The sequence below is a fragment of the Harpia harpyja genome, chromosome 13 (assembly GCF_026419915.1).
Source record: "Harpia harpyja isolate bHarHar1 chromosome 13, bHarHar1 primary haplotype, whole genome shotgun sequence".
NCBI lineage: Eukaryota > Metazoa > Chordata > Aves > Accipitriformes > Accipitridae > Harpia > Harpia harpyja.
Window position 1 is genome coordinate 31,570,965 of NC_068952.1, and position 14,163 is coordinate 31,585,127.

Genomic DNA, 14,163 nt, shown 5'->3' on the forward strand with positions numbered 1-14,163 from the left:
AGCACCAAAACCAACCAGGGGGTGAGAAAGAAGGATGATCAAACTAAAAAAGAAAAGGGAATAAAGTTATACATTTTATGAATAATTATAATAATTAAAGTATGCTTCATGAGGCAGCAACCTGGAAAATAATTCACCAAAGGTGGCATACTGCAATACTTTAAAAAGTCTCACCGTATCTGTTACTTGATTTTGCTGCCAATGAAAAACTACAGAAAGTTACTTGGACCATTAATGTTCTAGCCTGCTCTTCAACTTTAGCAGCAGAAAAACTTTCAAGAACATCAACTAAAGAGGAAAATCTAGTTTCTTGAAATAATAATTCTTATTTTGGTGGCAATAGGCAGATTTCAGATTTCTGTCAATCTAGGCTGAGATTTTGAAAGGCATCATGCTGTACATTCTTACACCTTTGGGCAACACTTATTTTTCCATCAAGATTTTTCTCCTTTGACTTCTCAAAACCAAGACACCTTCACATCACAGCATCTTGTCTTTCACTAAGAAAAGTGGAAATATAAAATCAAGAAAAAAAGCCTAAAGGACAACTTCAGATATCAGGCTGAACTATGATTGGAGGCAAAATATTTTCCATGTAAAGGCTTTGATAAGACAGTTGTTTTACCAAAGAAGATTCTTCACTGTCAGGAAAATAATTTGTCTTTGTTGGAACACTGTTACTGTTACTGCCAATTTGGCCAAAATATTTTAATTCCTAAAAGGCAATGAAGGCAGCTTGACTTTGCCAGACCTGAAACAGCACTGTGCCAAACTTTTCTGAGAGGTGAGCACAAACCAAGACATCAAAGGTTTCCAAAGTCTAAACCCTGCCTCAGCTGAACAAACAATATCTATAGAGAAGAAGATTTAAACTTGATGAGACAAGTAAAAATTAAAATTCAAAACAAAAATCTATCTGTGATTTTCAGGATGGATCATTTTCAGTCTTAACCTCAATGACTTCCTGGACTGCAGTTATACAGTCCTTTCTGTCCCCCTGGGAAAGTCTCCTTCATCCCATCAGCTCCAAGTCTGGGTTTGGGTCTCTTTGCTGTTCTTCCTAGGGATCTCGCAGGTTCCTTTCCCACTGCAGGCCCTTTCTCACTGTCCTTTCCCTTCCCTGTCACATCCTGCACCTAGAGCCATTTTGTAGGTTATACACGTTCAGTCCCTTTCAGGTTAAAAACACCCTTGCCCTAGAAGGGACTAGCTGGCAGCCACTTTTTTTTCTCTGCTGCTTCAACACATCCTCTCAGCATACATATATATTGAACTGAAAGAGAAATGATTGTATCGCAATCCCATTCTTCTCTTAAGCTTTAGATGTATAAGAAAAATAGGAGGAAGAGCTTTTATGCTTATTTAGTTAATGTCTTTTAAAGAAAAATATTTTGTAGCAAGAACCCTCTGGAGGATTTTTGTTTGTTTGTTTTTAGGAAAATAGCTTAGTATTTTGGAAAATAAAGGACATTTTTCTTAAATCCAGTTTTATAAAAAAATACAAGATTAAATTAACCTGTATTAAGTTGGCAGCCAAATCCCTGCATAGGAAACCAAAGATAGTATTTAACCGTCAACTCAATTCCAGAGAGATATACTTAATTATGAAAAATTAAGTCAGACAGTCAGTAAAATGAAATAGATCCCTGGAGACCTGCTGTACTGTGCTAACATTTACACCGTGCTCTTGCAATAGGAGCAGAATCCAGTTTTCTTAACTGTGAGACTGCTCCTTCCAAAATGTATCCACTTCCACTAAACATACATGGTATACATGACATTGGTCATATAGGTGCCTAAGGAAACTTTTCAATAACTTGCTAAACTAGTAATGTGATGTCTGTGACAGTTACATAGGGTGAGTACTCTTGAAAAAGAGGCCTGTTCTTGTCAATTGACCTAAAAATGGACTGATATCAATCACTTAATGAACATAAAGCTTCAATCCTGTTAATGTTAAGGCTCAGAAGTAGCTTCATTATCTGTATACCAAGGTCACTCAAGTTGATAACAGACGTAGAATTATATAACAGTATTTACAGTTTTCATGTTTGTATTTAATTTGTCCTTATATGGCATTTATTACTTTTTAAAAAACTGATTAATTCTTGGCATAATTTTTATGAACAAAGGGTGACCACAATGCAATATCTGCATGCAGATGAAAGCAAACTTCATAGCTCTTCTAATACATGGACCAGAGTATGGCTAATTTTTCAAAACTACTGTCTCATTTCTTTATGCCATATATAACACACATGCTTATGTCCATGGGCTGTGATTTGCCATATGGTTCAGACTGAGTCTTTTCTTAACGCAGGGTCAATTGACTTTTTCCTTCTGTCTTCCTACTTCCTTTTTCCCAACTTCACTGGACAAATATTTACAATATGTCATGTCTTGATGCCTTGACTTGTTTTCACTAAATATGCTAATGGAAAATCTTTAATCAACTTTCAGACCTGAAACAAGACTCCCATTCCTTGGATTCATAATGGCATAGTAGTTACATGCTCTGCCAAAAATGTTGTTCAGGTAATGGACATGAAAAATTTAGCACAAATTGATATTAATGTCCCATTCAAAAATTATGATGATGGGGCAGGGGTGGGGGGGAATTTGTTAAATAAAAAAAAAAAAAAGACTGAGAAAACTCCAAAAGGCATTCAATAGGTTGTGTGCTAATGAAGTGAGGCTGACTGATTTCTGTGCGATTGCTCCCAATAACATTCTCTGAGAAAAGCCTTTGAACAAACAAATGTACCTTTCTTGAAGAATAAGTTTGTTTTCCTTCTTCCAGAAGTCTTTGAAGTCAGAACTGAATTCATGCCAAATACTGAAGAAAGAATGCGGGGACACCTCTTTCTCTCCCATTTTTGGTTTCATACAGAAATAGGCTGCAGTTTCCAAAAAGCTGTCAAAGAAAGCAAAAACGGCAAATGTTTCAGTACCCACTGATGCAATTTTTTTTTTTCTTAGCACTGACACAGTATTTAATTATTCTTGGTAGCAGATCTAAAATAAAAGACTATAAAAACATAACAGTTCTGAGCTCTTTGTATACAGATAGATAGACAATATGATTCTTCAGCAAAGTTGGGATCTGGCATTTATCATAGGTTCTGTTTTTGACCAAAGAATTTTCTACTTCAAAAGCTAAAATGAGCACAGTGTCCACAGCCCTGCAAATCCAGACATCCACACCTGCCCATATACTGCTTTTCTGTTGTGTTTAAAGCTGTTTTCACAACACAGAGTCAAAGCCTATAAAAGACTGTAAACAAAGTTCTTCAAGTTCTGTTAGATCTATACTATGACACAATAGGGTAGATAGCTTAGGTTGAAGCTTACACAGAAATGTTAAAACTCAAACCTGCTGTGTACTAAACAAGAAATGATGCAACAGAAAACTGGGCCAGGAGCAACTGTGCTAGAAAAGAGGTGCCCATCATGGCTCTACCAGAATGATCCGACAATACCTTCTGAGCTCAGCAAAAGTAAAGTTGCATATTAAACACAAAAGCTACACCTCAAGTAAGAACTGCTGCTGAAATGCAGAGGTCATATTTCCAATACCGAGTGACGACTGTGGCTGCAATTAAATTTAACACATTTCTGAGTTTGAACTGCTTCTATTTTATTTCAAATTTTAAAATATGTAGGAATGTTATAGGAAGCTACAGAAGAATTCTTTCAAAAATTAATTTCTTGATTATTATTCCATTTTATTTTTTGAATTAATGTTTTGTAAATACTGGGGCTTTTAAGAACATCTGTCTCATCTGAAGCTCAACAGGGAAGCTTCTGGAGAACTGGTTATTTTCTGAAGAATTCTATGGAAAGCTGTCTCTTGAAATATAATTGTAGATGCTTTGCTCACTGATGTGTTACTACTCATCAAGTCCTATGATAATTTTCTATGAAACACACATCACAGTTTTAATCACTTTAATTATGAGGAAAAATGCAATTCCAGTTAAATGGATGGAAATGTCATTTTAGTCACAGAAGTTGCATCTTCATTCATGGACTACTGTAATTGGAAGTAAAGTGCTCTGATAGTTGTTATAAAGTATTTAATGGTGACAATAGTATACAAAGATTCAACCATTCTGAAGGGTCAATCTCACAGTCTCTGTGAAACCGTTTGTCCTAGTTCTCAAAACTCAATACTCCAGTTGTTCTGCCCAACATGAAAAATGTATGTCTACATAAATTATCCTATTTCTGAATAAAAAAGCCTAGAGCTTAAAAGTTTAACATCAGTTTACCAATCAAATTCTACACACTTTTCCCCTTAATTTGTAATTAATTTTTCCATCTGCTAAAGCAAAATGAAGCTGTTGAGCAACAAAGGTGCAGCACAGAAAAATATAAAAGGCAAAGATACCCTCACTTCTTAAGCCATTGCATTGGTACTCAAATGCCACCTTACTGGAGTGTATCATTTCTTCAGCTCTCTCAGCCTACCATGGCACTCTGTTCTGTAAGTCAGTGCTTGGTTAATAAATAGAATGTCTTTTCTGTGGCTGGGTTTTGTTGTGTTTTTTTCAAATGATTTATAGATAAGTGATACTACTGATTATACTAAAATATTCCATTTTACTTACCTATTTACATTTTTCCCACAGTCTCATACTGGGGAAAATATTTATCATCTATCATGTGGTCCCATAGAATCCCTCAAAAAGAATATCCCTGACATTTGTCAGTCAGCTGCACTATATTTTAAATTTTTTTGCCTACTTTCACATATTTTCAACTTTTTGCAAGACTGCAAACATATCAGGGAGGTCTTTTGGTTTTCCTCCCAGCCCCTTCCCCCAGACTTACAGTTCTAGAGCTGGCTAGTGAAGAAGTCATATAAAAGGCTTATTTGATTTTTCAGAATGAACTGGCTACATTTTTGAAAGAACATGAGGAATACAGGACAAGAGAGAAATCTGGAGGCATCAGCTGCGTCAATGGCTTATTTTTAAGGAAGCTCTTTGAACGAAGGCCATTAATGATTTACAGAACATAGAAAGATCAGAAGTTCAAATAAGAAGCCTTGTTCCGAGAAACGTGTCTTCAAACCATTCTGCAAATGACAATAATGTGAAAAGAATTTGACAGTGCATGGCCACCCTAAGCAATGCTTTTAAATTTGAGGTAACGAGCTAGAATTCCCTCACAGGAAAACATCCCAGGAAACAGGAAGCCAAGAAAAAATTAAATTCAGACTGTACAGGAGAATGCTCCAAAAAAATTGATAAACAACACTAACATTTATTGGAAACACAAAGGCTTCCATCACTCTTCAATTATTCCAACTGTCCTCTGGGAGGAGAAGGAAATACGCAATGTTTTTTTCTCTGGTGACCGAAAATCTCCCTGAGGACCATTTGTATAACCATTACAACCTTACACATGCATACAGATGTGTCTAACAGCTATAACTTAATTTCTTGGTTTATAGAGAGAAGAGAAATGCTCAGCCAGGTTGCTTGCCTCCCTAGCAGTTACTTTGGGAGGTAAAGGAAATAAGCTGTTTGTGAAATGTGAAACAGCAGCAGCGTAGCAGGTTGTCATTGTTAATACGTCACACCTTTCTAAAGCCCTGTAACAACGCGTATCAGCTGCATCACAGTAAGATTTCAGGGCACAAGTCTCCATGAATCAAATATTTTTTCTACATATGCAGATCAAACAGTCAAGACAGTTAGTATATTTTTTCCAGCCAGAGAGGTCTACCCTTATTTAGCAGTTTAGTCTCTTAGAGGACATATAGAAGACATATGGAAACCTGCCTGCTATACATTTCATGCTGTCATTTTTGTAGTACAAGACAAAGTGGCATAATTCACACATGAAAGACAAAGCAAATAAAGTGAATCCAAATCCATCAAATAATAAAACATGCACAGCAATAAATCCTCTATATTACCAGAGTCTTTAAATATCTGATTTGGAAATGTTTACATATGTCAAACTAGGGATATCTCAAAGCTGATTCCAGGAGGGGACACACATTTTAAATACAAAGAGAAATTTGGATGACATCGCCATAACCTCAAGACTAGATATCATCCTTTCAGACTTCAGCCAGGCAGCAAATACCTTTTCTCTAGTGCTTTTTGGTGGGGCAGCCCATTCAAATTTTCCTATTGATCCTTCAGCAGATTTTGAAACAAAATATCTGCAAATACCATTGATACTGTTCCTGACTATATGAGCAGGCACACAGACATTTTGAATCAAATAAGGGACTAGAGTTCAGAAAGCTTTTGTTTCTATACCCAAATTAATTTCTGCATCATAAAACCTTGGGAAACTCATCTGACCTCTCTGGATTTCAGTTCACCTATCTGCAAAATGAAACATTTATTACCAAACAGGTATTGCAAAGCTTGTTTAGGGTCCATTTCTCAAGTGAAAAGGTTCTTACTTTTCCATACTCTTAGCGAGTGTCTTAAAAGAAAAGAATGTGCATTAGAGAAGAGATAGCAGTCATGGAAGATGGAAGGAAGGGCATACAAGTTATTTTCAGGGATTAAAAGAGGTAAAGGAGGTCACTAGCTTTGCTTCAAACAGCCTGACTTTTCAAGCATGATTAAGAATAAGGCAGTGATGTTCACACTACTGTCTTATCCTGACATAGCAAAAGCCAGAATTCTTTAAACAGATTTCAGACTGCATTTTATATCCCTCATGCTGGCCCTGAAGGAGAATTAAATAACAGTAACTCTCTCAAAACAATGGAAGAGTTGCTCATCCCTGACTATTAAGGAAGGAAATAAGATCAAGAAAGATGGTTAGTTCCTTTTCTCCTTTTCTCATCTTCTAATTTCCTTGGTTCAAGTGTTTGTGTAATTCAGAAAAAATCACTGCAGTCTGAGATGACTGAACTCACTGCTTACTCAAATGTGGAAATTTGATGAATGAATCACTGGACTTTTCTGTGTGCTCCCTTGTGTACAACTATGAGACTATGTAAATGATTTTTCTATTTGGAGGGAAGGAAGGAATGGATGCACTAACAGCCAAACCAAATTTAATCATATGAGAAAGAAAAGAAGCCATTCAAATTGCAAATGGCTCATTGACAGCATTTCTAGCTAATAGATCTAATCCATTAGGAATATTTCAAGAGCAGCTATGGATTTTTCAGTTTTTTTCCATTCCATTCTGAAGCCAGTTAGCAAGCAGTTGCAGACAATGATTCAGATTCAAGTCTGCTGTGTGCAATGCATTGGCCAGTTTATAAATATGTACAACATATGTTTGTATGCATGCATGTACGTATGTGAATGTAGGCAGTAGGTCAAGCAAAAGGAGAGGGAGAGGAGAGAGAGAAGCTGGCAACTGCAAAAACACTTCTTTTGCTAAAAAAAAAAAAAAGAAGAAGAAAAAAGCAATAAGGAGACAAATCAACAATACTAAGCAATGGACAGCAGTAGTTTCATCTCAGCATCATTTGATCAGGCTTCCATGGCCAAATAAATAGCAAAGTAACCACAGGTACAGAAATGCCCTGGCTGACGTTTCTGAGAAATGGTGAACACACGCACAAACACATGCACATCTGGTTTCCCCATACAGCAGACTAAATCACCTGCAAGAGTAAAGATTTGTTTAAATGTGGATTTAAATGTAGAAAAAAAAATTTCTACAATTCTGCAAGAGAGATTCTGTACTGTTTAACTGATTACGTATTTTGGTTGAAGTTTGAACCTGGACATTCTTGACTACTTGGGTTTGGCTTTATAAATGGTTAAGTATCATTTATGTACATTTGAGATTAAGAGCAGGTAGTCTTAGTGGTGGTACTGTGTTAGGTTTGTGAAGCAGTTGTGTTTCAGAAGCAGTTCTGAGTCAGGCAGGAGCTGCTAAGGTACATTTCAGTTTGATTGAAGTCACAAGTAAAGTTTAGAACTAAGCATAGTCTACCAAAATAAAGAAGATAAAAAGGGGGAAAAAGACTACATGTGCCTATTACTACTTTAAATCTGACATAAGTTATATTTAAAGCTAAACTGAGTTGGCAGGCATATAAGCCTGTTCAGAGTGTTGACCCTGAATTTATGACTACATAGGGAAGATGAGTACAGTATATAGGTAACAGTACTCGCTTCCTGGAAAGGCTAATCACATGAATTCTCATATTTATTCTTGTTTTGTTTTATAAAGAGGAAAAGGCTTTGTACATATTTTCTTTGTGTTTTCAACATCTGAAAGCATTAGCGAGAGTTAGTCTTAAGACAGAATACCAAGCAGTTCAGCAAAGTCACACAAAATTATATAAAATGAAACAGAACCAGCATCCTGGTTATCAAGATAGCACAAGGCTGTGAGGAAGCTTAATATGCACAGCATCCTAAGCAGCCTCTCATTTTCTATTGACATATTTTGTTGAGGGTCCTCTCTGCACTATAACTTTACATCACTTTCTTCACCTTTTTTTTTTTTTTAATTATCATTGCCTCTCCTCAGTGCTGTCCCTTGTCTTGCATAAGTAGAAGTGAGAAAATATAAAAATAAACATAGGTTCATTCAAAATATCTAGTACTTAAATGTTGGCAAGAAATTTCTTGGGGTCCTTTTTTTTTTTAAGGAAGAAAAGTATCTTTCTTATATTAAAAGAAAGTTGAGATAATATGCCAGCTTAAATCAGCTGCCAGAATCATTAATCTCTTCTTTCATTTGCCAATTTATATTGTGTAACTATGGATTTTGTAATATTGTTCCTTAGAAAACAAAGGTCTCAAGAGATTTTTCCTTTCCTCTAAAAAAAACCTGCCAAACATTTGCAATGTTTTGAATCCTAAGTCATCTCCCTCATCTTTATTCCCTTGCCTCCTACAAATTCATATTAGAGAGAAGAGTGTTCTATTGCTCCAACTAGATGAAAATTAACGGCTTCAACAACAACAAAACCCATCCCTCTACCTTTGAGGTACCATTTTTTCCCACAGCAAAAGTCCAGCAAAAAGCATCCAATGTTAAGAACAGGAAATTATGTTTCAACAGGCCAGTCTGCCTTGTTCATGAGAATTTTGACCCCTGCCCCAGGAAATGATTTACAACTTTAATATTAGTCAACAATGATCAATATTATCAGTTGTACACATTGATTAATAACACAAATGCGCAACTTACATATTTTATACTTCAAGCCATACACTGAAGGCAGCAGACCCAGTAACTGAAGCAGAGCTGTGACAGAATGTTAAATTCAATGGGTATTATGAATATAACCTTGCACTTGAAACAAATATTTTAGGAAAACTACAATTTTTAGAGGACTGATGAACTCACGGAGTTAGCAATGAAAAAAACATTCACATATCAGATTGCCATTTCAACCTCAGTTCAAACTGTTATTCCAGGCTCTTTTATTTACATCATTCAATAGGTGGGTATTTCTTTAGTCCTGTCTTTCAGGAACAAAGTCCCTCAGAAAAAGGGGTAGCAAAGTAGCAAAATAATATGGCCATAACTAATTTAAGTTATAGTTTTGTTGGAAGGTGAATTTGAGCACTGAGATTTTCACAATCTGTTTATTTTAGAAATTATCAGGTCCAGATTAAGATGTATCAGTTGGGCATGATGAATAAATTTACCAAATCATTTCTTGTTGCTTGTATCTTCTGGAAACATTAGGTTATCAGAGATCACAGTTATCACTACATCTTAAAAGTATTCTTCAAGATTTTCCTTCTCTGGTTTTATTATTTATTTTTTCTTCCTATTTTTATTCTCATTCTTCTCTAAAACACTAGGCTACAACCTGGTCCCTCTATATGCTTGGTTTTGGTTTGGTTTGGGGTTTTTTTGCATTTCCTTGATGGAAGCAAATGTTCTGCTGATGTAACAATGCCATTTTTAATCTGATGTGGCATAGGATTAGGTGCTAAATTATGTCACAAGCAGGATGGAGCTATCTTGGCAGACAGAACTTTTCTGATGACAAAAAAATACAGTGTTTAAAAAGCCATTCTGCACAGACTGAGTCAGCCTTCAGACTCAAAGGTCAGGAAATGTAGGTTAGAGGTATTTTTGCTACCTTCACTATATCATGTACAAAGTATTCGTCAGCCACAGCTCACCCAGTAATTGGGATTTATGTGAACCCAAATTCTGTTATACATATTTAAAGGTTATGTCTCTGTTCAAGAATATTATTCAGATTAAAATATGAATTGAGATAATACATTGGAAACAGAGCTAACCTTGGGTCCTTTTTTGTCTCTGACAATTGTATTCTAACAGGCCACGCAGAGAAAAAAGCAAACATATTTTAGCATGACTCTTCTAATGCATTTTTAATTTGCATGTGCTTTCTCCTGTCATTGTAAAATGACAATTTTAAACAGGTTCAAACTTTCTCTCAAAACATTGGCTTGAGGTATTTGCAGTTCACTGGATGCATTGGTGCAGCTGCAATCCACCATAATCTGCACACTTTGCATGAACGTGTAGGTTCTCTTTCTCAGAGTTTAATGCTTTTAATTTTATGTTAGTGTGGATATCATGCCCGTGCATGCCAGCTAAGCTGTTATGTAGACACATAGATAGCTCTGTGCTAAACTGGGCATATACAATATGAGCACGTGTAAAACAACGTAATGTAATTGTGTGCATGGGAAAGTCAGGCCCAGTAACATATCCAAAAGAAAACTGTTTTTTTTTCTTAAAAAGACTAACATATGAGCTTCAAACATATTAAATAAGCCTTGGCCAGTTGAACTTGAAGAAATAATAAGGTGCCAGTAGACACAGAATACAGTGGTAGAATGAATTTCAGCAGTGATCTGACACAAGCTGCTAGCCTCAGTGCTGTAAGAAACAGCTAAATGCCTCATGTTAAAGCCCAACTTGTCTCCAGATGTTTCTATTAACACACCTCATCTTCACTGTCTAGTGCAGTGGAGGCCTTCTGAGCAATCACCATTACTTAAAGAGGTTGTAATTACATATGAAGGTAGTGTAACCATTGTGTACTATTAACAGTACTATATTACTATTAATACTACTATTAATTGTACTATTTAACACTATTGTGTTAAAAGTTTTATTATGTTTTTTCAATTTATTGATGTCAACCTCAGCCTTTTAATCTGCCTGCTCCCATGGTATGGCTCACTTTTATAACTGAAATTCATGCAGGCTCAAGGTCAGAGTTATCTAACAAATTAAGAAGTAATTTGCCTTAAACCTAGAGTGGATTATTTTGATATCTACACAGAAACCACAGAGATGCTTTACCAGATTTCATGTACATATAAATATTAACCCACGCTCTAAGAATAGAATCCAGCATAGATTAAATTTTATACATGTGCATCTACAAAAACACACTAAAAATAACACGTGAAATGAATCTACAGGTCTGATTGGGAGTATTGTCATATGCTCTTCTATTTTGGTGCTCAAGTCAAACTTATGTTTCAGTTTCTATTCTTTGAAAATTATACAATAAAAATGCTCTGAAATACTTGGGTATTATAGAATCTCCTAGCATTTTAAATGTTTTGTGATGCAGTTTAATCTTAACCCTTCAAGGTTGCTCTGAAGAGTGTTCTTAATTCAATGTACAAGAGCTCTTTCCTTAACAAGCATGAACACAGGATTCCCCAATATCATCAAAAGCCAGCACAACTCTGAATGGAAGAAATCCAGCCTTTGGAGAAGACAGAAATATTCACGGGGGCTTTCATATTCTTAGAGTCAATTACAACAAAATCACATGAAAGCAAATTGAAAGACTTCAAAATTTGGGTTGAAGTGTCAGATTGAAAAGGTCTTTATGTGCATTTTTCAAACGTTAGGCATATATGATTGAACTCCTGACTTATCCCAATACATTCTCTTCATAGTAGTGACAGTATCTTTGTTTAGGTGAGTAGAGAAAAATGGGTAGCATTTTCTATAAGGATCAAGTTTAAATGACAAGGTGGCAGCCATTGGAATTGATGGAAAGATTGTAATTTGTAACCATATCACTCTGGATATGTGAATCACCAATATTCATACATCCAAGCAAAGCTAAACAAACCATACTCCTTTGGCCCAAGAACATTCTTTCATGTCTGGAGGAGCTGTTCCCATCCCTTCCCAGGATTACGTGAAGGCTTCATGGTGTTTCTGGTCTGGGGTGACCATTGCCCTAGTTGTTTCCTTTGGGGTGGAGAAGGAACTCTTACCTCCTCAACAGACTGATTAAGGTAGAACCATCTTTCAGGCAGCAGTTGAAAAAAGAAGCAAGTGCAAGTTATTCCATGAGAAGCATTCATTTAAGACACAGTGCAGAAGGCAACTGGCTGACTAAAGCTGTTTCTGGATCTAGCTTGTTAAGGAAGACAAGAAACAAGGCAACAAGGCCAAGGAACAAACCGAAGAAGAGTAAAGAGGCAACACTTTTTTTCCTAGTCACTTAGTCTCCATATATGAGAAGCACAGTGGGGTTTCAGCAATAGGCTGAGGCAAGCCCTATACTGTGGAGGGGCTGATGGCAGCCTTCCATCAGCTGGAAATTATTAAAGAAGGAATGACCTATATTGTAAGAGTTATTACTGGATAGTTCCCAGATGAGTTAACGCAATTGTGACCTAATTAAACCACATCCCTGACGTTCTGCTTTTCTATTTGCATATACATGACAACAGCAATATAATATAATAATCCTTAAAGTAAAACTTAAAATACAGCAAGGAAGAAAGCAACAACTGTAGTGGCAAGTCAACATTAAAAAAAAAAAAGCAGAAGTGTTTTCCACAGTTAAGTCACAGTCATTGTAAATGCGAACACTATACTGTGAAGGTCTTGGGAAACAATCTAAACAGCTCAGGTAGACAATATGATGGAAGAAAATACCTACTGAACATAATCAGAAGCTGATGCACAATGGAGAGGCACTGAAGCTAATCACACATACACACACACACACACACACACAAGCGTTTTACTTCAGCTGCAACATCTCAAGAGGAATATCTTGAATTTTTGAGGTCAGTGAAACCACCTGCTGGACATAAACTGGAGGTCAAAACAATGTGCCACATTTAAATATTTTAATTTATCTATTTTTTTCATTAGTTTTATTAGCTACATAATTCTTCTTTTAGGTTTTTTAAATCTTGAATTTAATGCTATAGCATTAGTTTTGGGTATGATCAGACTTCAGTTATTTTAACTATATTGTTATCAGGGTGTTACTTAGCTGTATTGTTGTCAAGGCTACTTAGCTGTGTAACTGTATTTGCACCTTAAACTAATATCCTTTATTCTTTTACTGTAAGATCTAAGAATAGGCCCTCTACATAAACCGTAGAATAAATTGCATAAAGATGAGTTTACATTGCAGATTATTATATCTCTGAATTGTACCCAGTCTGTTTAAAGTTGTATTACCATTTGTTCATACTAGCACTGAATGCCATTAAATGCAAACTAATTTAAAACCAATGAAATACTTTTTTTTTTTTTTTTAAGCAAGCAGCCCCACATCTTTAAAAGAAAAGATAAGCCTCTTATAGACAAAAATCAGTCGTGCAAATGCTTAAGGACTTGCAGTCATTTGGCAAATATTTTCAGAAAAGGACAAAGACTTCATCTTTCAGGGAAAGATCAATTACCCATGTTTCAGAAGAGACTTTCTGACATCACAACTAAGCTGCCAGCTAAATTTCCATTACTGCATATTTACAGGCCCTGATATTTTGTCAGAGATGGGATACTAAACTAGAATGATCCAATCTGTTTAACAGTCTGTAAACTTCTTCTATACACATTTCCTTTGCTCACCCAGTATTTACTTTTTGCTGATGCAACTAATGTATACCTACAGTCTGAAATGTATTACCATGAGCAATTCAAGTCTGCATGCTGGGAGCCACACAGCAAAACAAGAGACCTAACAGTAGAGGAACCAACAAAGGACGAATGGCCAAAGAGCAGTGAAAGATGGAGTCCAACAGCATATTCTTGCCTTTCAGTTAAAAGTGTTGTGCTGAGTTTTTTTTAAACTACATACCTCTCTCCATTCTGAGCTTTTCACCACTTTCTATCAATCATTAACTCAATTTTCACTTTAACTTTACAGTTCACATTTGGAAACAATCCAAACCATTGTGTGAAGGGTAGGGAGGCAGGAGGAACATTTACTGTTTTAAAGGATTACCA

General features: G+C 35.9%; 1 protein-coding gene across 2 annotated transcripts in view; it reads right to left on the reverse strand.

Annotated features, from left to right (window-relative positions):
* FMN2 (formin 2) overlaps positions 1–14,163 on the reverse strand; it is a 164,867-nt gene that overhangs the window by 15,720 nt on the left and 134,984 nt on the right. For both annotated transcript variants that reach the window (XM_052805703.1, XM_052805704.1), the window contains one exon: positions 2,765–2,914. In XM_052805703.1, coding sequence (XP_052661663.1) covers positions 2,765–2,914 — 150 coding nt within the window. The remainder of the gene's footprint in view (positions 1–2,764; positions 2,915–14,163) is intronic.